The sequence below is a fragment of the Melospiza melodia genome, chromosome 10, assembly GCF_035770615.1.
Source record: "Melospiza melodia melodia isolate bMelMel2 chromosome 10, bMelMel2.pri, whole genome shotgun sequence".
Taxonomy (NCBI): Eukaryota; Metazoa; Chordata; class Aves; order Passeriformes; family Passerellidae; genus Melospiza; species Melospiza melodia.
In genome coordinates, this window is record NC_086203.1 from 30,011,385 (window position 1) to 30,037,941 (window position 26,557).

The window sequence follows — 26,557 nt, forward strand, 5'->3', positions numbered from 1 at the left end:
TGGCACAATCACAGAATAAGCTGAGTTGAGAGGGACCCACAGGGATCATCCCAGCTCCTGGCCCTGCACAGGCACCCCAGCAATCCCACCCTGTCCCCAAAGTGCTGTCCAGTGCTCTGGCAGCCTCGGGGCTGTGCCCATTCCCTGGGGAGCCTGGGCAGTGCCCAGCACCCTCTGAGGATGAACCTTTCCCTAAAATCCAACCAAACCTGCCCTGGCACAGCTCCAGCTGCTCCCTGGGTTCTGTCTGAGTCACAGGAAGTGGACAGAACCCTGTCCTGTTCCTGCTCAAGGTCTGTGTCCCCCAGTGCTGTGCCCATGATACTGGGGTAGCCCTGGGTGGGAGCTCTTGTCTTTAGCCTGTGGTAGAGTTAATGATACTCCAGGGGAGTGTTTTTGGTGGTAAAGGTATGAAAAAGGGACCCTTGAAAGAATTGCTCAGAGGATTCTCAGGCCCTGCATCCCAGCATGGGAAACCAGGAGCTGATGGGCTGATCAATCTATTGGGACTGCTCAAACAAACATTGCTGCTGTTGATGTATGGGAAGGTTGATGGGTAATTATGAGTAATTATAAGGCCAGGCAGCCTCTCCTTCCTTATTAGCTTGCAGTATTTAATATTTTCTGGGTAAAATGTTGACATTCAGCAGCTGAAAACTCAGTAAGGCAGTTGATTGCTGTTTTTAGAGCTCCTATGTAAAAAAAAGCCAACTTAACTTAAATACCATCTGTTGACTTTAGAGTTAAATAAACTCAGTGTTTATGTTAAAATTACATAGCTGGAGTACTTCATGTCAAAATTACAATTCTGAATATTTTTAGGTTCTTTGAGCCTATATTAAGCTCATTGTAGCCTGGAATACGAAATGGCCCTGTAGGAGAGTGTCACTTGCTGATTGCCATATGGCTGCCTCGCTCTGCACTTCACAAAGACCCACTGGTGGACTCCTTCTGCTTCAAGAAATGTATTTATAACCCACAAGTATCAGCTTGGCAGGGACAAAGCTATTCTGGTAGCACAAAGCTCCCTCACCTGGGCCGTGCTTCTCATGTTGATAAGGGAGGGGAAGGGGGCTGTGGCAGCAGGTTTAGGGTGAGGGGGGTTCTGGGGTTGGCTGCTCGGTGCATCAGGAAAAGGGAGAGTTCATGGATTTTCACAGAAATTAGAGTCTAAATACTGCAACATGTAAAGGAAAAGGCTTTGGCATTGCCCTGGATTACATTCTCATTGGAGTTATCTCCCTTTCAGTACATCCCAGAGTGGGTGTGTGGGACCTGTCCCTGCTCATCTGACACTTGACCCTTTTGTGCCAGGGTCCTGGAAATGCAGCATGAGGTTTTTGCAGGATGAGATTCTTCTAGGATGGGATTTTTCCAGGATTAGCCCGAGCCCAGTAATGCTTGCACAGCAATGTCCCACCAAGACCTGCTTGATTTGGAGGAAGGGTTTGAGTGCCTTACAGTTTTATTGGGGTTTATTCAACCTGCATCCCTTGGATGTGAACTCTGATGGGCTGGATCAGGTCTGGGGCTTGAAAATAACTGTGTCCCATGGACATCTCTGTATCAGAACTTCCTCCTGCCAGTCCTGTGTGTCCATGTGTCTCCCTTGCCACTTGCTGGCACATGGAGAGCTCTGAACCCCTGTGCTCACAGCTGTGAGCTCTGCCCAGGATGAGATTTCTTTATCAGAGCATTGCATTTCCAGCGCAGCTGATGATGCAAGATGTCTTCATCATCATCACTTGCCTTTTTTGGCTTCTGTTTGTCTGCTGGTGGAATTTATTGTCTGCCATGGAGCGCTCCATGCTGAGGTCAGGTTATTTTAAGTTAATGCCATTTAAGGGATTTCAAATCTGGGACACTTGTCTCTCTCTGTGGTCGCAGCATCTGAGCTGCTCGAGGAGCTGACATCTAGTGGCCAGAAAAGTGGTTTTCCTGGAGTGACTGTCAGGTCTGGGGAGAGCTTTTGGAGTACATCCTAAGTCCTAGTCGTGCTTTCACAGAAAAAAATTGGTTTTTGTATTGATAATAAATGTGGCACCCAGTGTGGCAGGGCAGTCCTGGCTGTGGTTGCTGTTGTTTGGGAGGGCTCTAGTGTCTTGAAGAAACCTTTTCTTGACAGAATACTTGCAAATCAAGCAAAAAAGTTGTATTTTAGTACTACAGAGGAAGTGGTGTTGCATTGCATGACTGAATAAAATTTTGGATTTGAAAGAGCAGCTGTATCTCAGGTTCTCCTGGGGTAAGAAGCCAGTTGTCATACCTAGCACAGCCTCTGAAAACAGCACATTTTGAGTGAGCTGGAGCTGGTGAAATTCTCTAACAGTGTGCAAACATCTGCTCCTTTGTCCTGGTACTTCACCTCAACTATGGGCACTTTTCTTCTTCAAGAGAAGCCTGGACCCACCACAGTCCTTGAGACCTCAGAACTAAACCATAATCCTTGATCCTCAGCCTCCTAAAAAGTCCAATTTTCAATTGCTCTCCACCTCCAGATAGCAGTTAAAGCAAATACAGATTTATGTTTTTAATTCAAAACATCATCTTTCCTCTGAAGTGAAGAAGTTCTTTACCAAATGAAATTGTTTAAAAACAGCTTGGGCCAAATAGCTCACTTTTAAAACAGCAATGGCAAGAGGCTCGTTTTTAATTATTAATTAGGGCTTTGTGTCTTTGTAATAATTCAGCAAGGGGGGAGCACTGGAGTCTCCAGAGAAACACAGCCTGGAGGGCAGCTGGAGCCTGTGCTGGCAAAGGAAAATAAAGAATCAACATTGGGGTTCTTTCATTCAATTTGTGTAGAAGTCAGTAGAAGGGAAAATAGAATTCCTGGCTGGAGTTGTTACCCCTCCCTTTTTCACCTTTCCCTCCCTAGGTATCTGCCTTCTATCTTGTCTGAGCTTTTCAGCTCATGCTTTATTCCAGAATTTTGTCCAATTGTACCCAAATTACAGGTTACTTAAATGATGTGTGTCTATCTCCCCAAACAGTTGAAAAAGGGAATTGGAAATTACACTGTTGGAAGCTGGAAAAAGAAGAAATTAGGCTTTCAGATGCTTGCTGTTTTTCCAGTCCTTTGAAATAATCTTGAAGAAAAGGGAGTTTTGTAAAACCTCCTTTTTAAAACACTCAGCAATTGAACTGTTCTCCTTTAATTTCAGCATGCAGCTGATTTGGAAAAGAAACAGAATGAAACTGAAAACAGAAAACTGCTGGGAACAGTCATCCAGTATGGGAATGTCATCCAGGTAGGCTGTGAGCATCTTTGCAAGCTGGAGAGGATTTAGTTGAAAATTCCCTGCTCAGTGGACTTCAGATTGCTGGAATTGATGATCAAGAGCCTGTAGTTTTGCCAGGGTTCACTGTGCTCTGAAGTGGGATCCTGGGTGTTACATCTGTGTTTTATAAATGTTTTATTATGGGTTATTTGTGCTTGGCTTTGAGGTCACCATTGATTGTTTTCTTCAGAAATCCTTGTTAGAGCCCTCATTAGAGTTGTTGGGAGGTGGCACATGTACAACACCAAATATCCCCTCACAGTGAAATGTTGACACTTAAATCATAAACTGGCACAGAGGAGGAAAATCAATAGAAATAGGAATCATAATCTGACACAGAGAAAGAAAATCAATAGGAATAGTTATATTTTGTTGTTAGATGAGACTAAGCAAGGCAAGAGAAGAGTAGCTTTGTCTCTTACTAGGAAGAGCCACTTAGTCCCCAGCATTTCACAAGTTTTGGTCGTGGGTTTTTATGAACACGTTGTTCCAAGTGATGAGGGCACCTCCATGTGTTTATCCCAGCTGGGCAAGGGACAGCTGGATTACCTGAGGTGTTTTGTGCTGTGTGTGAGTGTGAGTGGAGCTGTGGCTGGTCCATCAGTGTTTGCCCAGATTTCAGTGTGTTCCCTGTGTAGCACTGCAGTTGTGTCGTGCACGCTCGGGTTATTGAGGGGAGGAACAGGAGCATTCTTAGAACTGAACTCTGATTCTTATTCTAGCTGCTTCACTTAAAAAGTAACAAATACTTAACAGTAAATAAGAGGCTTCCAGCTCTGCTAGAGAAGAATGCAATGAGGGTGACCTTGGATGAAGCTGGAAATGAAGGCTCCTGGTTCTACATCCAGCCCTTCTACAAGCTGCGCTCCATCGGGGACAGTGTAAGTGCTGGGAGCAGGCTGCTCACACATCCCTGGGGCTCAGCCTGCACTTGGGAGGTCTGCCTTGCAATTAATGCAATGCACACATCTCCCAGGGCGTGATGATGATGCAGGAACAACCTTTTTGCTATGCTGTCATGAGGGGGAGGAAAATTGCTATGGTAACTTGTATTTTGGAAACGTGGCATGATCTAACATTGGAGGGAATAAGGGACCTAATTAGGCTGGCCTTGCACAATTCCTGCTCAATTCAAAATGGTAGGAAGTGTTGAGCTCCTTCAGGAGGTTGGGAAGGAATAATTAGCATCTTGGTTTTCAGTGTTGTCAGCTTGGAATCAAAATTCGTCATCACTTTGGATGTGAGGAGTGAGGTAATAAGGAAGTGAAATGCTCTTGCTCATGGGAAATTTTTAAATGCATTGCCATTTTAATCCCCTCTTTTGCAACATCTGAGTCACTTGGGTATGGAATCTTCCTAAAACCAGGAGGTCATGAACTTCAGTGTGCTCTGGGGTTCAGGCCAGGTATATTTGGCAAGTAACATGGTGAATTTATCAATCAGCCATCATTTATCCTGTAGCCCCATCTGTACCAGAGCTCAGTCTGCTTTGTCTGCAAGGCTCTGAGTCCAGTAGCATAGGGGTTTTTGCCTCAGTCACTGAGTTTGGTGAGCTAAATTCTGAACCAGACAGAATCCTGGTGGAACACTCAGACTGCCATCTCTCCAGACTGCAGAAAGGTGATTTCCTCCCATGGTTCCCATTAAAAACATAAAAAAGTTAGAAAAAGAGCTTTCTCAGGGTGCAAATTTGTCTGATGCTGCACTTCTCTACAGGTTGTCATTGGAGACAAAGTAGTCCTGAATCCTGTCAATGCTGGCCAGCCTCTCCATGCCAGTAGCCATCAGCTTGTGGATAATCCAGGGTGCAATGAGGTAAGGGGACTCGGGCACAGCTGGAGCAGCTGTAAAACCTCTCTGTGCTTCAGCTTAGCTCTTTCTACGTGGTTTGGAATTCAGCAAGCTGGTTGGTACCCATGGCACTGCTTATTAGGAGTGGTTATCCTGGTAACCAGTGACTTAAAGGAGGAGTTTTGAAGCTCTACTTTCTCTTGGGAGCTGGCAGGGTTTGATCTCTTTTGCATGACTAGCTAAAAGCAAGTTGTTCTTTCAAAATCAGGAGTTGTGGCACAGTGATGTGCCCCCTACTAGTCACTGGGAAGAAATTTAAATCTACCAGCACAGATGTGTGACGAGTGGCTTCCAAGCAAGTCAGCTCTGTTCCGGAGCAGATACAGAAAAGACTTGCCTTCTCCAGAGCAGTGCAGCCAGGCTTGCAGTGTTCTGGTGAAAATTGCCTAGAAAGTCAGACAGTGGCTCATGGCAGGACCTTGTGCAGGCACAGCACAGTGGGACTGAGGGTCTCCTTCTCCTTCCAGGTGAACTCAGTGAACTGCAACACCAGCTGGAAAATCGTGCTCTTCATGAAATGGAGCGACAACAAGGACGACATCCTCAAAGGGGTGAGAGGCAGGGCTGTGCCTGGCTGCAGCTGGGGCCCTGCTGGGCCCTGCCCCTGCTGAGGCTGCTCTTTGGCAGGGCGACGTGGTGAGGCTGTTCCACGCCGAGCAGGAGAAGTTCCTGACGTGCGACGAGCACAGGAAGAAGCAGCACGTGTTCCTCAGGACCACGGGCAGGCAGTCGGCCACGTCCGCCACCAGCTCCAAAGCCCTGTGGGAGGTGGAGGTGAGCACTGCGCCCAGCCTGGGGCTGCCTTGCTGGGAACAATTCCTCCTTCTGTTTAAAACGCTCTGCATTTCTCGCTTTGGGTGAAATTTTCCTGGTGTTAGCAGTTGAAATTAGAATTCCTTCACTTGCTTTCTGTGCACAGTCACGGTGGAGCTCTGCTCTCTGATGGTGCAGCACAGAGCTCTCGTTCAGGTGCTTTACAGTTCAGGAAAAGGGCACAGAGAAACATCAATGAAGTCATTTTCTTACCAGTCACTGAAGTTTAACAACAGCCTATAATTTCCAGTGTCCTGCTGAGTGTACTGAAGGCTCTATTTTTGGTGTGGAATAATGTGATTATGTATAGCCTCATCTGATGGGAGGCTGCAGCCCCTTGCTAGCCTGTCTGAGCTGGCTTTTTACATTCACTTGGCTTTTAAACAGAGTGACTAACACCTTGGCCATCACTGGCTTCTGAAAATAGCCTCAGTCTTGGTATTATTAGCATTGGTTTATGATTTTAAATCTGATTCAATTATGAAGTGCATATAAGAATCAAAAAATAAACTGTAATGACAGGTAGGTGTTTATTCCTTTTCCAGAATAGCTGCTGTGACATTCAGCTTCTCCTGTATTTCAAATGAAAGTCTGCCTGTAATTAGCATGACTTTGGCATGTTATCAGTCTGTGGTAACTCCCCATGTGTGTGCAGTTACCTGGACAGAAAGTTCTTTCCTGAGAGGAACAGGTCAGCTGTGATGAGTTTTCTTTAGGAATCAGGTTAACCCTAACCCACAGAGCAAGCCAATGTGGGATTACAGGTGTTGGAGGCACTCTTTGCCCCACTTTGTCAGTAAATATAAATATTATTTTGTACAGCGTTGTTGCATTTGAAATATTTCCAGGTATCTTCCCTCATCCACTTTAAGCAGCCAGAAGTTTAGTTACAGCCACAGGGTAATGGATTTGTTGCTTTCTCTAGGGGTTTGTTTCAAGACCTGGCAGCACATGCACATAGAGATCCCCTTCCTCAATTCACTCACAAACTGGGGGGAACCATTCCCAGGCAGCTCAGAGCGTTCCCTGCACAGTCCTGGGGACAGATGATGTGTTGTCATTTCTCAGAGCATTCCCTGCACAGTCCTGGGCACAGATGATGTGGTGTTGTCATTTCTCAGAGCGTTCCCTGCACAGTCCTGGGCACAGATGATGTGTTGTTGTCATTTCCCAGCCCTGGCTGTGTTTGCCCTTCCCTGCACGTGCAGCGAGGCAGCCCTGCAGGGATGGGGGCTCTGTGCTGATCCCAGGTGTGTTCCTGTCCCCCAGGTGGTGCAGCACGATCCCTGCCGGGGCGGAGCTGGCTACTGGAACAGCCTCTTCAGGTTCAAGCACCTGGCCACAGGGCACTACCTGGCAGCAGAGGTACGTGGGCTGGGCTGGCCCCTCTGCCTGCCTCGCGCTGCGCTCTCCTCCTCTGGCACCTCCTCAGAATCTGTCATCTCCCACCCTGGAACTGCACACGGGCAGGGGAGGAGAGTGGTCATTTGGGTTAATACAAAAAGATGATAAATGTAGGCCATCAGATGAAAGAGATGAAAGAACATCGTGGTTTGGGGTAGTCGTGAGCCGATTACACTTTTTGTGTGAATTCTTGAGTTGAGAACTTCTCCTGCAAAGAATAGGCACTAAATGGTATCCTGTCATGTGGGCACTGGATTCAATGTGACTTTATTAACTGATGAATAAATGGTAAATGACTGAGAGCCTTGGGGGGGAAATGAATTCAAGTGTTGGTAATTTCTCTTGAATCACTGATTTTTGAGCAGAAGTGTAGAATTGAGTATGAAATGAAAACACTGACTTCAGACCAGTCTGTAAGAACTGCAGATAGAGAAAAGCCCAGATTAAAGTCCTATTTTATATTCTTCTGATAAGCAGATTGGAAAACCAGAAGCATTTTGTCACATGCACACTGCAAATCCTTTTCAGTAGTGATCCAGTGCAGAGCTTTTCCAGTAAATCTTCTATTTTCTAATCAGCCAAAAAAAAAACCATGCTCTTGGATCATACAAGAATATCCCAGAGCAGATTGCTCACCTGATCCCTGGTTAGAATAATGTTTGTTCTAAAAGATTTCTCCAAGCCAGTAGTTTTTAGCTGTAAAATTCCACTTGGAATTTAAACAACAAAAAGAGAGCATTAACTGGGTAACTCTGTACTCTTGCTCCTGTAGTGATTCCCCTGGATGAGATCGCTCTCCCTGCATGTTTGCAGGTTATTTAACACTTTTGCAGCCGTGCTGGGTGTGGGCAGTGTGCTCTGCACGCCTGGAGCAGTGCAGGGCTCTGGTGCCCGTGGAGCTCAGGTGATGCTCAGGCTGTGTGCCCCTTGCAGCTGTGCTGGAGTTTGACCTGCCTGTGATTCTGTTCCATCAGGTAAACCCTGACTATGAGGAAGATGACCTGGAGTGTCAATCCTCAGTAAGTATAGGCAAGGGAAGGGTCCTGCCCCTGGCTCAGGAGGGCTTGGCACAGGCCCTGGCCAGTGCACAGCTGGTCCAGGCTTCCTTGGTAGTGAAGAAACTAAAAACCTGACCATGCTCTGGAGGCTTTTAAGGCCTGTCCAAAGAGTGGGTGTTGACACCTTAGTGCAGAACAACCCACTTGGAACTGAAGTAGCACATTACCTGAACCCCCCTCAGCTCCTCCCTTTGTGGCATCTTTTTCTGTCTGCCTGCTTCCTCAACCTTTCCTCAGCCTCCTTCCTTGGAGCTCTGTCCTGCCATGGGCTGGAATCAAGGTGACACCAGATGGGACTGGTCCCTGAGGGAATATCCCCCAGTGCTGTGCCTGTCTGACCTCTGTGTTAAGCAGCAAATTTGCTGTACCTTGTCTCAGGAAAGCAGGGTAACAGCAGGAATGGCAGGGGGAGGGTGGTTCCAGGGCCATTCCTCTGGTTTTCCTGCGGGAGCCAGTCTGTGTTGTCAGTAAATGTTGTTGTGTCAGAGATTGAGTGTGTGGTGCTCTGTATGGGCAGGAGCTTCCCTTTGGTGTCAGAGGGAACCAGCATTGCTTCAGGAGCTGAAAGCACACAAAACCGGAACAGCACTTTGCATTGTGGATTTTATTTATTTAGTTGGATTTGATGACAGGCTCATGCAGCTTTCTTGGTCATTTATCCTGTATTATGGAGCATTTGCACCATTTGGGTATGACAAAGAGCTATTCCTTCCGTTCCTAAGAGATGGATGTGATGCTTGGAAATCCTGCAGGGTGCATTTTTCCTCCTAAAAGGATTTTTCATTATAGCCTGGCCATTAAAATTCTTCCCTCACCCTCAGATATTGAGCTGTTTTCTTGATTACTCCTTGGTGGCATTTGGCAGCTTGACTGCAGTAAACATGGCAAAAAAACTGAACAAACCCCACCCACAGCTGTTCCCTGGGCTGTGGGGGGAATCCAGTTCTGAGGTGTTTTGTCGGGTTAATTTTTTGAGAGTTAATCAATGCTGAGGGGCTTTAGGTAGACGCTGCTCCTGTGATGTGTGCTGCTGACATGTGCATGGATAACATCCGTGCACTGTCTCAGCTCTCTGGTTTTTGCCTGCTCTGTCTCTTTACCACTAGATGGCAAAAATAGACCAGCAAGAAGAGAGCAGGAGCGCAGAACTCAGCTCTGACAGGAAATTGCCACCTCGTTTATCCTTCACTGCTGACAGCAGGGTGTAGGCTGCCTCATCCACCTTTATCCAAACTCCATTGTGATCCCAGTGCGAGCTGGCTGCAGGGTTTCTGTGCACACTCCCCGGTTTTGGTGGTGCTTTCTCCTTGTCCCTCAGAGGGCTGTGCAGGAGGGGTTCCCATGGGCATGGGTGAGGTGCCAGCTCCACCTTGCAGCAGCAAAGGGGCTGCTCTTGTCACCTTTAGTGTTGAATTTCAGTGCTCCCTGAACTGCCCCATTTCCTGCTTGCTGCTTTACTGCCCGTGTTCAGCTTTGCCCCGTTTTGAAGAAGTGATCAATTGTCTCCCAAAGGACAGGCAGAGCAGCTGTGTCCCTCTCTGTGTTCCCTCCCTAGCTGGGGGGGATGAAGAGACAGCTGAAATTCAGAGAATTCATTCCAAGTGAGCGAATTTCTCCCAGAATTTCTCTCCAGATGGACTCGGAGTGTAGAGTTGCTCCTTCCCTTGAAGGCACACTCCCAAAGTGTATTTCTGTTCCATACAGATAACTGCCTGTTCCCATGTTCAAAATCAGACTGTAAATGTCACTGCTTTGCAGCCAAGTTCATTGACTGCAAATATGTTAACTTGGGAGTATCCTGAGGCACAAGCAGCACTGGATACCTTTTCCATCTGCTCCAGGATGGCAGTGCCTTGCAGCAGGGCTTTGACAGGCAGGTGCCTGAGTGCTGACTCCCTTGGCTGCCACCATCACAGAGAAGCTGAGCAATTGCTGTCTTGGTCACCCTGGAGATTGCAGCCAGGATTGAGGTGCATGAACAGCTGGTTCTTGTGTGCCAGGACAGTGAGCAGCTTCTTTAGTGACTTGTGACAGGTGGGAGTTCCCTAGGAAAGGATTTGAAGAAAGCTGTTGTTCCTTTTGCTCAATTCACCTTTGTTTTTTCCTACCCTTTTGTCCTTTCATCTGAAGTCCCAGGGTTTTATCCAATTGATGTATCTTTGCTGGAGGAGGCTGGGGATTTGCTGGAACCTTGGGAATAAGGATCCTTCTGGTGCCATGGCCTTTGGAGCACGTTTTTGTGCTTGAGAGCAGCACAGGCTGTAGTGTGAGCAGCAGGACTTCCAACTCCTTGATTGGCTTTTTGCTTCTCTTGCCTGGGATTGCTGGATGTGGCTCCCATTTTTGCTGCTGGAGCTGATTATTTCCCAGCAAGGTTGTTGTTGGTACATGGTGTGGCTGGGTTTTTATGTTTTCAGCTCGTTAATTGTGTGGTAATTAAATAGAGGGATAATTGCAGTGTGTGGGGTATGTTTGGAGAGCTGGCAGTGTCAGGATTGGGGATCTCAGCTGATGTGTGTTATCAGAAGGCAGTCAGAGCTCCCAGTGTGTGTGGGGTGAGTGGCTGGGGGGGTTTGTCCCTTCTGGCACTGTCTGTGGGGTGAGTTCTGCGTGGAGGGGCAGTTGCTGTGCTGGCACCCGGGGGAAGCAATGTGTGCTTGGCCGGAGCAGCTGCTGTCAGTGTCCCTGGTGTCCTGCACCTCTCCCCTGGTCCAGCGTGCCCCCCGTGTGTGTGGGGCTGGGGGCTCCCCTGAGGCCCTGGGCTCTCTCCACAGCTGGACCCCGAGCAGGAGGCGCTGCGGCGGGGCCGGGGCCCCCAGGAGAAGATGGCCTACTCCCTGGTGTCTGTGCCCGAGGGCAACGACATCTCCTCCATCTTCGAGCTGGACCCCACCACCCTGCGAGGCGGAGACAGCCTCGTCCCCAGGTACAGCCACCTCTGCCCAGCTCGGGGGCTTTGTGGGATTTTGAACTAAGGCTGCCCCAGAGTGTCTTCCTTATATCCTTTGGAATCAGGTTCCTCCTCTAGTGAATGTGGAAATAATTAGAAAATACCTTGAGTGCTTTACAATTGAGGTATAAGTAAGAGAACACCATTTTACAGATGGGGAAATTGAGACTAAGTGACTTCCTAAGTGACTTCCTTGCCAGGAATGACCTGGACCTAAAAGCCTTGTGTGTTTTAGCAAGGCATTCATCCTGTTAGGATGTAACACCAGCTATGGATTTTCTGTTGTTTGTGTGTTCTTCACTGTTCATGTGGCACCTCTTGCTGTTGAAAAGCTGCTGCACCCTTCCAAGTGCCACACTCTGCACACAGCTCTTTGCTGCTGTTCTCACTGAGAAAGCACAGCAAGTTGTTCCATTTATTCAGCAACTCCCTAAATCATCAGGTACCCATATTTTGGAGTATCAGGGAGTTCTGAGCTGAAAACCCCAGAGGTAAGGGGAGAAGTTGGCAGCTCACAGCAGTGGAAAAGTGGATGGGAAGAGGTTCAGATTGTTGCTGTGCAGCAGCTGAGTTACAGCAGCTCAAGAGTGGTTCTATTTTAGAGCAGAATCTCTTTGACTACAGAAGAAACCTTCCTCAGGTGAGTTCACAGAGTGAGCTGGGGCAATAAGAATGCTGTTCCAGTTGTGGTATGCAATGTGGACAGAGATGACACTTCCTTCCCACTTGTTGCTGCCAGCATCTCAAAATCCCAGCAATGCAGAGGTTTCCCAGCTGGGAGGCTGACTCATGCTGGGGCACTCCTGACTTTCTTGCAGGAACTCCTACGTGAGGCTCAGGCACCTCTGCACCAACACCTGGGTTCACAGCACCAACATCCCCATTGATAAAGAGGAGGAGAAGCCTGTGATGCTGAAAGTAAGTTCTGTGACTTTGTGTAAGCACATCCCTTGATTCCTGTACTTACATAAGTGTTGGCAGGAGTTTCACTCCCTGAGCCTGTCACAAACTGAGCATGTGACAGTAATGAACAGTGCCTGTGCAAAATATTTGCTCTTAATGGCTCACATTCCTGGTATTTTTCTAGTTACACTGTTCAGCTTCTACTCCATAACAGTCATCAGGAGCAGGATATTTTTTCCACTGGCTACAGCAACATTTTGCCTCTCACCTGCTGCTCCTTTGAATTTAGGGACAGCTTTGAGCTTGCACAGTGTGTTCTCAGAGTTTGGGTCCAGCAGGGCTCCCATGCTGCCTAAGCAGAGGGTGGCTTTTCATTCATTATCGCTGAGTGTGAGCCGCTGCTTTGTTCTGCCTTGGGGTGTTCTGATAAAGCTTCTCTGCCTTTCAGATTGGGACCTCTCCAGTGAAGGAGGACAAAGAAGCTTTTGCTATAGTGCCAGTCTCTCCCGCAGAGGTTCGGGACTTGGATTTTGCAAATGATGCAAGCAAAGTTTTAGGTTCCATTGCTGGCAAGCTGGAAAAGGGAACAATAACCCAGAATGAAAGAAGGTAAGGAAGCCAGATTAGGTAATGTTGCTTCCTGTAGTCAGTAACTGTTTCTTTGATAGTTTTATCAGAGTAAGGGATAGAAGAGGGATTTGGTTTCCTCCTTGATGGGATTTGATGTTGTGTCCATAGTGGAGGTTCTCAGGCCTGGCCTGTCCAGCCCTCCTTGTCCTCCATGAAGTGAGAGCATGAGAAATGTTGTGAGCTTGGGGGACTAATCCCCAGCATACCTCTGCAAATGGAGTGTGGGAATTCCTAATCCATCCTGTGAGGACTGAGCGTGTGACTTGCTGTGAAAATGGGGCCACACAAAAAGAGCACAGGGGTGGCTGTGTCACACCAGGGCTGTGGGCTTCCATAGCCAGTGCCTTTTATTTGGCCTTGGGAGAGATTATCACCTGATTTATGGTTTGTGGCAATTGAAAGAAGTGCCAAATAGAACTTGGCAAGAGTAGAGTTGTCCTAAAAGGATTTTCTTGCCTTGCTGCTGCTCTGGTTGGACAGTGAGGCTGCAGCAATGGGGAAGCATTGGTTTCTAATTTTAAGTTCTGTGCAAACCTCTGAGCTTTACCCAATCTCCAATTGCTGTTAGTTTTTCACTTAGCATTTAGAAATCTGTGTAAACTTACCCTGGCACTGCTCTTTTAGCACAGAGAATTTGTGTTCTCGTGTTAACAGCTTCTGGCTTTTCTGTAGATCTGTTACCAAACTGTTGGAGGATTTGGTCTACTTTGTTACTGGTGGAACTAATTCTGGCCAGGACGTCCTTGAGGTGGTGTTTTCTAAACCTAACAGAGAACGGCAAAAGCTGATGAGAGAGCAGAATATCCTCAAGCAGGTAGGCTGAGGGTTTTTCTGGGCTCTGCCTAAGGGAAGAGTTCTTGGAAAAAAACCTGGTGTAACAGAGAACCTGGCCAGACTGGATGGGGCTTGGAGCAGCCTGGCCTGGTGGGAGGTGTCCCTGCATGTGGCAGAGGGTTGGAACGAGATCATCTTCATGGTCCCTTCCAACCCAAGCCATTCTGTGGCTCTGTGAAACTTTGGTCTCAAATTATTGGGACCAAAGGGTCCTTTGAGTTTCCAGCTTTCAGCAGGCTTTGGGCAGTGGGTGTAGGATCACCATTGCTGCAACTAAAAATTCCAGCAGCTGGTGTTAAATAAAGGTGACCAAGCATCTTCTGTCCGGGCTGCTCTGTGGCCAAGAACCGTGGTGACCACAGCCTATTTCTGATGTACCTTGTGAAATACAAGGGCACAGAGCTTTGGCACTGTTTATGAGGCAGGAGAAGGCAGTGCCTCACGGGGCTGTGTCTGTGTTTTTTGCCGGATCTGCAGATTTTCAAGCTGTTGCAAGCCCCCTTCACGGACAGCGGGGACGGGCCGATGCTGCGGCTGGAGGAGCTGGGGGACCAGCGCCACGCGCCCTTCAGGCACATCTGCAGGCTCTGCTACAGGGTGCTCAGGCACTCCCAGCAGGACTACAGGAAAAATCAGGTTGGAGATACCTCTGCCATGATCAATGGCGCCAGCATGGCTCCTCTGCTCAAATGAAAAAGAAAAGCTTTATCCCATAAAGTAAACCCTGCTCTGCTGTGGCTGCACAGTCAGCAAGAGGTTTTGGGATTGCTCAGCTTCATTCTGTTTTTCATCTGTCAGAGACTATAATGTAATTATCACTGGTTCTAAGTGGGGTTTAAGAAAAGAACAGAATTTCTAACTGTCCCACACAGATGAATTACAAGACTGTTCACTCTTGCTGACTGCAGGCTCCATTGAAAGTTGCCCTGTAAATTAAGGCTGTTCAGTTTTTGTTGCTGTGTATTAAAAACAAGGTCCTGTCAGATAGGTATAAATGCCTTGCTGCTGTCTAGCCCCGGAGAGAGGGGAGGGATGGAGGTGTTAAGGTTGTGTGTCATTGTTTGCTTTCTTTCACACAAACAATTTGGATCTAACCCACATTGCTCCTTGGGATGTTGGTATTGACAAACATCCGCCTGTTTTCTGTTATTATTGTGAATTCTGAGGGCTAATTACACCCCCTTGCTCCTTGCCTGTGTGTTTTGAAGGAATACATTGCCAAGCAGTTTGGCTTCATGCAGAAGCAGATTGGCTATGATGTCTTGGCTGAGGACACCATCACAGCCCTGCTCCATAACAACCGCAAGCTCCTGGAGAAGCACATCACAGCTGCTGAGATTGACACCTTTGTGAGTCTCGTGAGGAAAAATAGGGAGCCCAGGTGAGAGCTGCATTTGTGAATATGTGATTGCCCTTCTCCTTCTGGGAAAAGTCTGTACCTGCCAGCTTGCTCAGGAGGAGGCACAGCCAGTTCACTGTGTTCTGGCACTCGCCCTGCCGTCCCCTCGGGCAGCAAGTCTCGCTCTGCTCTGTTCAAAGGAGTTCTGAATGTTTGCTTCCTGAAATGTAGATTGCTTCAGTGTAGACTTCAACAGTGATTGATACCCTCTTGGCTCGTGCTTTCCAACAGGTTTTTGGATTACCTCTCAGATCTGTGTGTCTCCATGAACAAGTCTATTCCCGTGACACAGGAGCTGATTTGTAAGGCCGTGCTGAACCCAGCCAATGCAGACATTCTCATTGAAACCAAGTAAGTTTGTGCCTTTCAAGATGCTTCTCCTGGTGAGAAGCAGAAGGAAGGTGGCTCAGAGCTGAGCACACTGCTGGCACGTCCCAGGGAAGCAGGGAATTAATTGTGTGGGATCCTTTTCAAACACAGGGAGCAGGGCTGGGGACAGCAGGTGTCTACCAGGTGCATCCTCAGCCCCGCAGGCAGAAACCCCTCAGGTCTCTCCTGTGTGATCCAAATCTCACAGACTTTGTGTGCAGGGGGGTGTGCAGCTCCTGGGCTGATCCTCCCCCAGCTCTGAGGGAGCTCAGCTGGCAGCAGAGCAGAAGCTGCTCCAGCTCTGCTCACCTTTCCTCCCGCTGAGGTGGGGTTTGGGGCTCCAGCTCTGCTCTGCCATTGCTGAGGCCTCACCGCAAGCACCAAATCCCATTTGGCTTTGGTAAAAATGGCTTTATTCAATATATGTACCAGGGAATAGATACCATTGTCAAAATACTGCAAAAGGGAAGCAGGTAGCATTTAAAACACAAATGGCTGAGAGTATACTTGCACATTTAGTTCTTGTCATGAAATCACAAAGGCTATATTCCTTCCATGAACTCTTAATATTGGTACATCACTTATTTGTCCTTGAGTATTTAATTTGGGTTTTTTTCAGGTGTTGATATTTTCTTTACTGGAAACCTTTTTAGTATCGGCAGCTGATTTATTTCTGGTTACTTCATCACATAAACAGAAAGAAGTTCTGATCCATTTGGCATTTATGGGATACAGAATGAATCAATTTTTTCTTTCTCATGTCTTTTCTTGGTCTGTTGAGTGACCTTTGAATCACTTCTCCTGTAAAGAAGGTTTTGAATGTCCATTATTATGTGTCTTTAACTTCCTTGTTTCTTCATCTTTTTCACTTGAAAGGAGCTGAAGTGTTCACCTTTTTAAGTTTGAATGGAAAGCTTATAATCTAATGCTTTTAATAATACACCCCAGTGATTTGGTGTACCAAAATGCTGCTGCTGAAAGGGCAAGATACATTTTGGCAAGCATCTCAGACAAGATGTGAAGAATATATGTGGGTCTGCAACGTAAGCTCCCCTTCTCCCCAGGCTGGTGCTCTCTCGGTTTGAATTTGAGGAGGTGTCGAGTGGAGAAAATGCCCTGGAGGTTGGCGAGGATGAGGAGGAAGTGTGGCTGTTCTGGAGGGACAGCAACAAGGAGATCCGCAGCAAGAGCATCCGGGAGCTGGCCCAGGACGCCAAGGAGGGGCAGAAGGAGGACAGGGACGTGCTCAGCTACTACAGGTGAGCAGCAGCTCCGGCTCAGCAGGGCTGCCTGGGGAGCAAAGCTCCTGCTCCGTGCACAGAACAGCATTCAGAGAGGAGGGAGGGTGAGAGCTGAAAGCACAAAGTTATTCGTGGTGAGGAGTCCAGGTGTTGACATCACCCAGTTTAAACTGATTTTTAAAACATAGTTCAGGCGTTGAGCGTGTTGAATTTTTCAAGCACTTTGTGCTTGGTTTCCTGCTGGTGACTGTTGAAAAATCCCCTGCAAGTGACCACTGGGATCTCTGTCCGCTTGGGGATTGCAGGGTTTGGGTGTGTGGATGGCTTTGATTTGGTTTGCAGGAAGGCAGTGCTGTTCCCTGTGCCTCCTGCCTCTCGCCAGCCCTTTGGGTCCTGCCTTGGCAGCAGCAGCAGCAGCATGAGGCTGTGGTGGTGCCCCAGGCAGGGCTGTTGGCACAGCCCGGGCCGTGCTTTGGGCAGCTCTGACCCGGGGGAGCTTTCCAGATGACTTGACAAGACACAGAGTTCTTGGCATGGTGTAAGGTCAGGTTTCAGCCCAGACCAAATTCCTGTGTCTGGGTTATAAACCCCTGAGAGTCATTTGACAGACTCAATTGTGGCGGTGCAGAAAGCACAACTAGATTATTTGTTTAAATAACCATTTTGTTTTGAATTGTTTCTTTCATTCAAATGATTCTTGCAGGAAAATTCCTAATACCTGATTTTATTTAAGCCTGTTGGAGCTCAAAAGGAGACCTCTTAGATAAAAGTTTTTTTAAAACATACTTGCTTTCAAAGTAGGTATTTTGTTTGTAAAGTAAAGCAGTTTTTAAATATATTTATTTATACGTACTTTACACAGGAAATTAAACCATAATCTTCAAGCCTACATTAATTAACACATAAAATTTTCTTTTTTCCCTTGGAGATATACCAGCTGAACCTCTTTGCTTTATATATAGACTATATATATTTTTGTGGATGTAAAGTATACTTTAAACGTATTTTTATATGATTATTTATATATATTTATATATGCTTTGTTTCTAATGGTTTAAGTAGATTGCATATATATTTATATATACTTTACACAGGAAATTAAACCATAATTGTCAAACCCACATAAATTAACACATATAATTTCCTTTTTATCCTTTTTCCCTGAAGATACCAGCTGAACCTCTTTGCTTTATATATATATATATATATATATATATATATATATATATATATACACTATATATTTTTTTGTGGATAGAAAGTATACTTGAAATATATTTATATATGCTTTGTTTCTAAGGGTTAGACTAGATTGTATATACATTTAAATATGTATTTTACACAGCAAATTAAACCATAATCTTCAAGCCTACATAGATTAACACATCACTTTCCTTTTCCCTTTTCCTCCTGAAGATACCAGCTGAACCTCTTTGCTTTATATATATACTATATATATTTTTGTGGACATAGAGTATACTTGAAATATATTTATATACGTTTATTTATATATATTTATATATGCTTATTTATACATATATTTATATATGCTTATTTTTATATATATTTATATATGCTCTGTTTCTAAGGGTTAAAGTATATTTTCTATCTATTTATGTATACCTTACAGTACTCAGGAAATGAAAGATTCAAGCTACATCAATTAAATAATATAATTTTTTCTTATTTTTCCTTTTCTCCTCCAGGATACCAGTTGAACCTCTTTGCTTTATATATACACTCTGTATATATTTTTGTGGATATAAAGTATACTTTACATATATTTATATATGCTTTGTTTCTGAGGTTCAAAGTCAATTGTATATGCATATCTATATGTATTTTACACAGCAAATTAAACCATAATCTTCAAGCCTACATAAATTAACATATATAATTTCCTTTTTTACCCTTTTTCCCTGAAGATACCCGCTGAACCTCTTTGCTTTATATATATATATATACTATTTTTTTTGTGGATATAAAGTATACTTTATATATATTTATATATGCTAATTTTACATATTTATATGTGCTTATTTTTATATATTTTTATATGCTTTGTTTCTAATGGTTAAAGTAGATTGTATATATATATTTGTATGAAGTGTGTATATATATATATATATATACACACACACATATACTTTGTGTAAAGTGTATGTTTTTATATATATATACACACATTACACAGAAATTAAACCATAATGGTCCAGCCCACATAAATGAACATATACAATTTCCTTCTCCCCTTTGCCCCTGCAGGTACCAGCTGAACCTCTTTGCCCGCATGTGCCTGGACCGGCAGTACCTGGCCATCAACGAGATCTCGGGGCAGCTGGACGTGGACCTGATCCTGCGCTGCATGGCCGACGAGAACCTGCCCTACGACCTGCGCGCCTCCTTCTGCCGCCTGATGCTGCACATGCACGTGGACAGGGACCCCCAGGAGCAGGTGACCCCCGTCAAGTACGCCCGCCTCTGGTCCGAGATCCCCTCCGAGATCGCCATCGACGAGTGAGTGCGGGGCTGCTGCTGCTCGGGGCAGGCTGGCGTGGGCACGGGGCCTTTGCACCCGGCCTTCCTCTGCCCTGCTCGTGTTTATGTGGTTTGCTGGAAGTGTCCTGCTTAATTCTAGTTGGTTGGTATTCATTGGTTAGTAGTTGCTAGAGCTTGCCAAAGACTTTGTTCTCTAAGCACGTTTGCGTTCTTGTCCCTGGGTAGAAGATGCTTTCCATGGGTACCAGTCCCTCGTCTCCCAGGTTGGTTCCCATGGGACAGGGATGACTGCAGGATTGATTCTGGACAAGATTGATTGCATGTGCAGGCTGATTCTCACAGATCCTTGTCAGCCCTGCCATCAGCTGTACTTAGCCCAAGCACCAGGCCTGAGCCATGACTTTAAAGGGTTTTGCCCATATGCAGCAGCTGTGGGGTTTTAAGGCAGCTCCAGGCCTGAAGTCATGTGTTGCTTACAGAGTTGCTGTTTGTAAATTAATCAAACACACTGTAAGGTGTTGGTGAGAATGAAATGAGCTCCCTGTGTGTGGGGTGAGCTCAGTGGTCACAGCGCGTTGGGTGATGTGACCATGGAGTGACCTGGACCTGGGCAGGTCCAGACCTGGACCTCTCTCCTCCTGCCTCATTTGGTTGGAGAACCACAGAATTGTTAAGCTTGGGAAAGCCCCTCAAGCTCAAGTCCATCATTCAGCACTGAGCTGTGTCCCCAAGTGCCACATCCACACACCTTTGGGACACTTCAGGGATGGTGCATCCACCACTGCCCTGGGCCCCTGTTCCAGGGCTTGACCACTGTTCCAGTGAAGACATTTTCACTAAAATCTCTCTAAAGCTCCCCAGTCTGGGGCCATTTCCTCTGAGTGTGCTCCCCTCAGAACAGACTCTCCTTATGGGAGCTCACCACCACCAGCAGAAACAGGGGGAAGGTGCTCAAACAAGGACACATTCCTGAACTTCCAGTGGAAAATCCTCTGGCACAGTGCTCAAAACCTACACAAAACCACAGCTGGAGCAGGCATGTGGTTTCTTGACCACTTGTATTCACTCTATAATTAACAATTCCAAATTTGTAGTACTCAGCTGTTCAGAGCTAATTTTTTTTCAGTTGGAGAAAATGAACACCAAAAATTCAAGTTACATCTTAGGAATTTTTTTGTCAGTATTATTACTGGTGTTCAGTGGTTTCTTGTATTTCCCTCCTTGCCAGCCTGGTTTTCTCTGCTGAGTAGATAATAAATCAAATTTCAAGGCCAAAATATAAAACCAAATGGTTTTAGCTCTGGCAGAGGCTCACCAGTGATAAGTGATCAAATAGGAAGCAAAAATATTTTGTGGGAGGTAGTGGGGTTGTCCTTCTCAAAGTCACTCTGCACATACTGAGAAAAACCCCTAGAATTTATATTAAAAATTAATATCTGCTTTGCATATATATTGGTTTTATTTGGAGGAAAAATACCATCCCCACTCAGCCTGTCTTGGCCGCCCATTTTCCTCAGTGCTCCACATCACTTGTCATTGTTTCCCCTCAAATAATGAGGTTATTTTTTGTGTTTTTTGGGACAAAATTATCTTTTTTTTGTTTTCCTCAGATGTTTCAAAATAGTACCTAATGAGCATATGGGATAAACCAACAAAAGCCAGGAAATTCTGGTGTCAGTGTCCTGACTCCCTCGTTTGGATAAATTATTTACCAGCCTTTAGCTTTTCTTAGATTTTGACAAACCAATGAAAAATTGTACTGGGGGGAAAAGAGCCCTGTGTATTTGCATGCTAAGTTTTGTTTTGTTTTCTTTTTTGTTTTGTTCTTTTTTTTCCCCTCTTCAGCTATGATAGCAGTGGAACTTCCAAAGATGAAATTAAGGAGAGATTTGCACAAACAATGGAATTTGTAGAGGAATATTTAAGAGATGTGGTGTGTCAGAGGTTCCCTTTCTCTGATAAAGAGAAAAATAAGCTCACTTTTGAGGTAGTTATCCAGTTCTGATTTTATCCTATTCTTTTTTTTTTTTTTTTTTGTGGAATGTTGGTTATTTTTTCAGCACCAGGTAGTTTTGGCAAGTAATTAATGAGTGTAATTAGTGAGTGCTGAGCCTCAGTTGGCTCCTTTGTTTTCATGCAAGTAACCCCACTGAAATTTGTGAGTTTGCAATGATGGTTCTTGAAATACAATTAATGCACATCAGTTTACGTCTGAGATTTGCAGCAGCCTTGTTTATTCTCTGGGCTCTCAGTGTTATTGCAAAGCCAGGCTTTACTGGAATAAATATCTCAAAAATTAAACACTGTTTGTACACACAGAGAGTCTCCAGAGCTTATAGTGATGCTCACCAAGAGAAAAGTGTCCTGTGCCTTACTGACCCCTTAAAATAGCCTGTGCAAATAAAATGTTGCAAATCCATGCAATATATAATAATTAATAACCATTAATTTAAGAAAAGCTGTGATATCCTGAAAAAAAATGCAGTTGATGTCATGCACTTCTGATAATGGGTTTGCATTAAATATTTGCCCTGTATGTGATATTTTTATGTGGGTCTTTATGGGGTGGACTTGTGGGGGAACTTTATAGCTTGGAAGTTACAAAGCTCAGCTTTATGGGTGTGATATCTATTTTGTAAGAAATGATAAAAATTATCTGTACCTTCCCTCTTGTCTTGCCCTGTTTTGTAATGAGATAAATGCAGTTTGATTTTGTAGCTATATAATACCAGTTGCAGATACAGACATGAACTGCAAGCATTGCAGTATTTGTAGGCAAGTAGAAAACTTTCTGCTGTGATGTAGAGCTAGACAGTCTTGCAGAATTCCCAGATATTGTGATAAAATGTGACCCTCAGCCAGGTTCTTGATCTTGTCACTGTGTTAAGACAATTTGACTGTGATAGCAAAATGTTTAGTATTAATCAGGCTTTTTATTGTTATTTTGGTAGGTTGTTAACTTAGCCAGAAATCTGATATATTTTGGTTTCTACAACTTCTGTGACCTCCTCAGACTAACCAAAATCCTCCTTGCTATATTAGACTGTGTGCACATCACTACCATCTTCCCTATTACCAAGATGGCAAAAGGCGAGGAAAGTAAAGGTAAGGCTGCAAAGTGTAGGACAGAAAGTTCTTGGGTGGCTCTGGTTCATCTCCAAATGTCACTGTGGGGTGGAACAATGAAGTCACACAGCATCCTGAGCTGGAAGGGACCCACCAGGATCATCCAGCCCAGCTCCTGGCCCTGCACGGACCCAAATCCCACCCTGGCATTCCTGGCACTGCTGTCCAAAGGCTCCTGGGGCTGTGCCCATCCCTGGGGAGCCTGGGCAGTGCCAGCACCCTCTGGGGATGAATCTTCCCCAAAATCCAGCCTGACCTGCCCTGGCCCAGCTCCAGCTGTTCCCTGGATGCTGTCCCAGACCCAGGGAGCAGAGCAGGGAGGGGACCCGGTGAGGTCTGACCTCAGTGTGCTCTGCCCCATCTGAACAGACCAAGAGACCTCACTGCTCCTCATATCACTTCTCTAGTCCCTTCCCCATCTTTGTATCCTCCTTTAGGTGCTTTGTAACATCTTTAGATCTTACCTTTTGGCCCCCAAACTGCCTCCAGGGCTGAGCAGAGCAGGACAATCCCCTCCCTCCCTGGCCAGTGATGCTGTGCTTGGAAATCCTTTCTGTCCACGGCTTGGTTGTAAAGCTGAATATTGCCTGTGGTGGGAGCGGGCAGGGGGCTTCTCCAAGCACTGCAGTGCTTCTGATGGCTTCCCCAGTCCCCAGGGTGTGGATGTGCCGTGCTGGGACAGTTTGCCATTGCAGGCTGTGGCTGGTCCTTGCCCTGTCCGTGCAGCCCCATGGCAGCACCTAACCGCTGTGTTTCCCCTCTGAAGGGAGCAATGTGATGAGGTCCATCCACGGCGTGGGGGAGCTGATGACCCAGGTGGTGCTCAGGGGCGGGGGCTTCCTGCCCATGGCTCCCCTGGCAGCTGCCCCCGAGGGCAATGTCAAGCAGAGTGAGCCAGAGAAGGAGGACATCCTGGTCATGGACACCAAGCTCAAGATCATCGAGATACTCCAGGTACCACGTGGGGGCAGCTCCTCGTGCTGTCCTTCAGCATTAATTGTGTCCTGTGCCTCTTAATGTACTCCTGACTCTGAGTTTGGGAAAGTATTGCAGGGGTGACCTTGTCAGGCACAGGGCTCTCAACTTTGTGCCATTATTGGAGGAATTTATTAGAAAAGAGTTTGCATTAGACATCTGTGTATTTAGCAGTGATTTGTGAGTATCTGACTTGAGGCAGAGCAGTTTTTTCCACCCTACTGTCTTCCCAGTTTCTCTGAGTCTGCAGGGCCATCAGAAGTGCCCTGAGGAATGGGGAGATCTGGAGACTCCTCTTGGCAGAGCCCTCAGCCTGCCATGTGTTTTCAGCATGCACAGCCAGCCTCTCTCTCTCCCATCTCTGCCTTTCCCACTTGCTCACCCCAGTGTCTTTGGGATGCACGCATTTTCCCTTGTTATTGACTCAGAATTATCGATCTGAGATGCATCTTCCCTCTCTGGGTGTGGGAGTGGTTTCTGTGCTCAGTAGCTCCATCAGGCAGGCCTGGGGTCAGCATGCTGCCAGAGCCCGGTGGGTGAAGGCAGCAGAGCAGCAGGAGAGCCCTGCTGTTCCCTCCTGTGCCCCGTGGGAGGCTCTGCCCTTCCCTCAGCAGCACAGGGGAGGCTCCGTTCCCTCCTTGCACCATGGCTAATTTCAGCTCAAGGCAGAGCTTCTCTCGCGGCCTGCCATGTGCAGGGGGTATTTCAGTGTGCCACTGTTCCCTGCTATCTATGCAAGCTGGCATTGAGCATTTTCCCCTAAAGCTGCAAGAACTCTGAGTGTTCTTGGCTTTGTAGCTCCTTCCTCAAGAGGAGGGCCATGGAGAAGGTTCTCTCAGCTAGGCTGGGGGTTTCTGCGGCACCAGCTGGATTGGTGACCTGCGTGGCACAGCCTGGCTCCTGGCAGCTCGTGTCCTGCTCCTGTGTCCCAGCACGTGTTCAGGATGGAGATGGAAGTGCTGCTTTCCTTTCCTGGGAAATGGGGTGAGGTGCCAGCATCACGCAGGAATGAGGCACCAAAACCCTGCCAAGATGTTTTACTCATCAGTATTTATTATGTGTGTGTTCTATGCTCGCTGAAATCCCTGGAAAATATTACTGAGTCCTGGGGGTTTTGAAGGTGATATTTACATATCATGGAAAGATGGCATCCCAGAATGGCTTGTGTTGAAAGGGAGCTTGAAGCCCATCCAGTTCCACTCCCTGCCATGGGCAGGGACACCTTTCAGGGTGCTCCAGGCTCTGTCCAGCCTGGCCTTGGGCGCTTCCAGGGATCCAGGGGCAGCCACAGCTGCTCTGGGCACCCTGTGCCAGGGCCTCTCCACCCTGGGTAACTTTGTCAGGTTGAATCCACATCTCTGGTCAGTTGATGTCTTTGTGTGAATTGTAGATGTGGTGGAAATACACAGATTATTTTAACATTTCTCCTACTTGTGTGTCATCAGTTTATTCTGAACGTGCGGTTGGACTACAGGATCTCCTGCCTGCTCTGTATATTTAAACATGAATTTGATGAAAGCAATGCCCAGATGTCTGAATCCCCCACTGGAAGCAGTAGTCAGGAAATGCCAGCTAATGTACCAGGTGGGTTATTTGACAAGGAATAATGAGGTTGTGTGGCTTAGGGAAGACTCTGGAATCTTCAAGGGGCTGATAGGATGATTGTTTCAGGTCACACTTGCCATTTGAAATGTTTTTAAGCTGGAAAAACATCTTTGCTGCCACTCTGACCTCATGTATTTGTCCTGTTTATTTTTTCAGGAGCCCTGGACTTTGAGCACATTGAAGAACAAGCTGAGGGGATCTTTGGTGGAAGGAAAGTATCTCTTCACAGGTGCCAGTCAAGGGGAAGCCCCCAGGCTGGAGGGCTCCCAAGGAGTGGGGAGTGGGAAAACAGCTTCATTTTCCTGAAATGGCCTTGATGCTGCTCAGAGTAGGATCCATTTGGATCCAGAGATGAGGAACAGGTTCTTCAGCCAGAAGGATCATCAGGGGAGGGCTCTGTGCTGTGGGTGAAAGCCAAGGTGCAGGGTTAGTGCATCTCAGCTCGATGCTGCAATAAAACTCAGTACAATTTCCCCCCTTATTTAAAAGTAAGAAAAAAAGGTTTTCTGCCACTGCTAAGAGAATTTAGAACCTTCTGGGACCCTCAGTCTAATGTGGTTAACTCCTGCTGTGTTTGCAGTGAGGAGAACACCCCTCTGGACTTGGATGATCACGGGGGCAGGACTTTCCTGCGGGTCCTGCTGCATCTAACGATGCACGATTACCCTCCCCTGGTGTCTGGTGCACTGCAGCTGCTCTTCAGGCACTTCAGCCAGAGACAAGAGGTCCTTCAGGCTTTCAAGCAGGTACCTGTGTGTCTGGAGAGAGTTATTCCTCATCTGAATGTATCTCTGACAGCTGAACCCAGCCCTTTTTGTGCAACTCACGGCTTTGCCTCCCTGTAAGGTTCAACTGCTCGTTACCAGCCAAGATGTTGACAACTACAAGCAGATCAAACAAGATTTGGACCAGCTGAGGTCAATAGTGGAGAAATCTGAGCTCTGGGTGTACAAAGGCCAAGGTCCTGATGAGACCATGGACAGTGTGCCAGGTGAAAACGAGCACAAGAAGAAAGAGGTAATTGGGTTGTGTTTGTGTGGATTTGGGTGGGTATTTGCAGGGTGTAGCTGCTGTCAGAACTGTGACAAGGCCCTTCTTCCCAGCACACTGCCTAGGTGAGGTTCTCTCTACTGCTTTCAGGTTGAGGCAGGAATGAGAGCAGAACTTGAGCCAGGTGATGCCCAGTAGCAGCCCTGAGGTGTCACCTTTAGGGTGTGACAGGGCTGGTTTGGGTTTGCTCTGGCTCCCCTTTCAGCACTGACCAGTGGCACGGGATTTGTGCAATCAAAAGTATCTCAAGTAAGGTAAGGGCAGAGCTGTGAGCTGCTCAGGTGACAGCAGAGAACTGTGCTTTATCTCTACCTGATAACAAAGGATTTTCCCCACGTGCACATCTGGCTTAGAGCTCTTTTAGTATCTTGTTTCCATGTAATTGCAATCAGGAAAGACTGGATGAGGGGATGCAAGAAGCAGTCCCTGGTTTAGGGACATTTATTGCTGGAAGTAAATACAAGTAATCCACTTGTTGCTTTTCTTGTACACATTGCTGTGAGGAATCTCTTGGTATTTGTGCAGTGACAGTTTAATAACAATAGAGAGAGAAAGGAAGGGGTTTTTTC

At 46.5% G+C, this 26,557-nt stretch overlaps 1 protein-coding gene across 1 annotated transcript in view; it reads left to right on the plus strand.

Moving 5' to 3' along the window:
- ITPR1 (inositol 1,4,5-trisphosphate receptor type 1) overlaps window positions 1-26,557 on the plus strand; it is a 158,693-nt gene that overhangs the window by 45,798 nt on the left and 86,338 nt on the right. Inside the window, exons 5-27 of the mRNA XM_063165053.1 lie at window positions 3,165-3,251; window positions 4,004-4,162; window positions 4,998-5,096; window positions 5,600-5,683; window positions 5,760-5,906; window positions 7,215-7,310; window positions 8,324-8,368; window positions 11,182-11,333; window positions 12,176-12,275; window positions 12,709-12,869; window positions 13,563-13,704; window positions 14,202-14,360; window positions 14,933-15,105; window positions 15,355-15,474; window positions 16,557-16,751; window positions 18,999-19,250; window positions 21,078-21,219; window positions 22,184-22,337; window positions 23,125-23,312; window positions 24,779-24,917; window positions 25,095-25,153; window positions 25,523-25,684; window positions 25,785-25,955. Coding sequence (XP_063021123.1) covers window positions 3,165-3,251; window positions 4,004-4,162; window positions 4,998-5,096; window positions 5,600-5,683; window positions 5,760-5,906; window positions 7,215-7,310; window positions 8,324-8,368; window positions 11,182-11,333; window positions 12,176-12,275; window positions 12,709-12,869; window positions 13,563-13,704; window positions 14,202-14,360; window positions 14,933-15,105; window positions 15,355-15,474; window positions 16,557-16,751; window positions 18,999-19,250; window positions 21,078-21,219; window positions 22,184-22,337; window positions 23,125-23,312; window positions 24,779-24,917; window positions 25,095-25,153; window positions 25,523-25,684; window positions 25,785-25,955 — 3,186 coding nt within the window. The remainder of the gene's footprint in view (window positions 1-3,164; window positions 3,252-4,003; window positions 4,163-4,997; window positions 5,097-5,599; window positions 5,684-5,759; window positions 5,907-7,214; window positions 7,311-8,323; window positions 8,369-11,181; window positions 11,334-12,175; window positions 12,276-12,708; window positions 12,870-13,562; window positions 13,705-14,201; window positions 14,361-14,932; window positions 15,106-15,354; window positions 15,475-16,556; window positions 16,752-18,998; window positions 19,251-21,077; window positions 21,220-22,183; window positions 22,338-23,124; window positions 23,313-24,778; window positions 24,918-25,094; window positions 25,154-25,522; window positions 25,685-25,784; window positions 25,956-26,557) is intronic.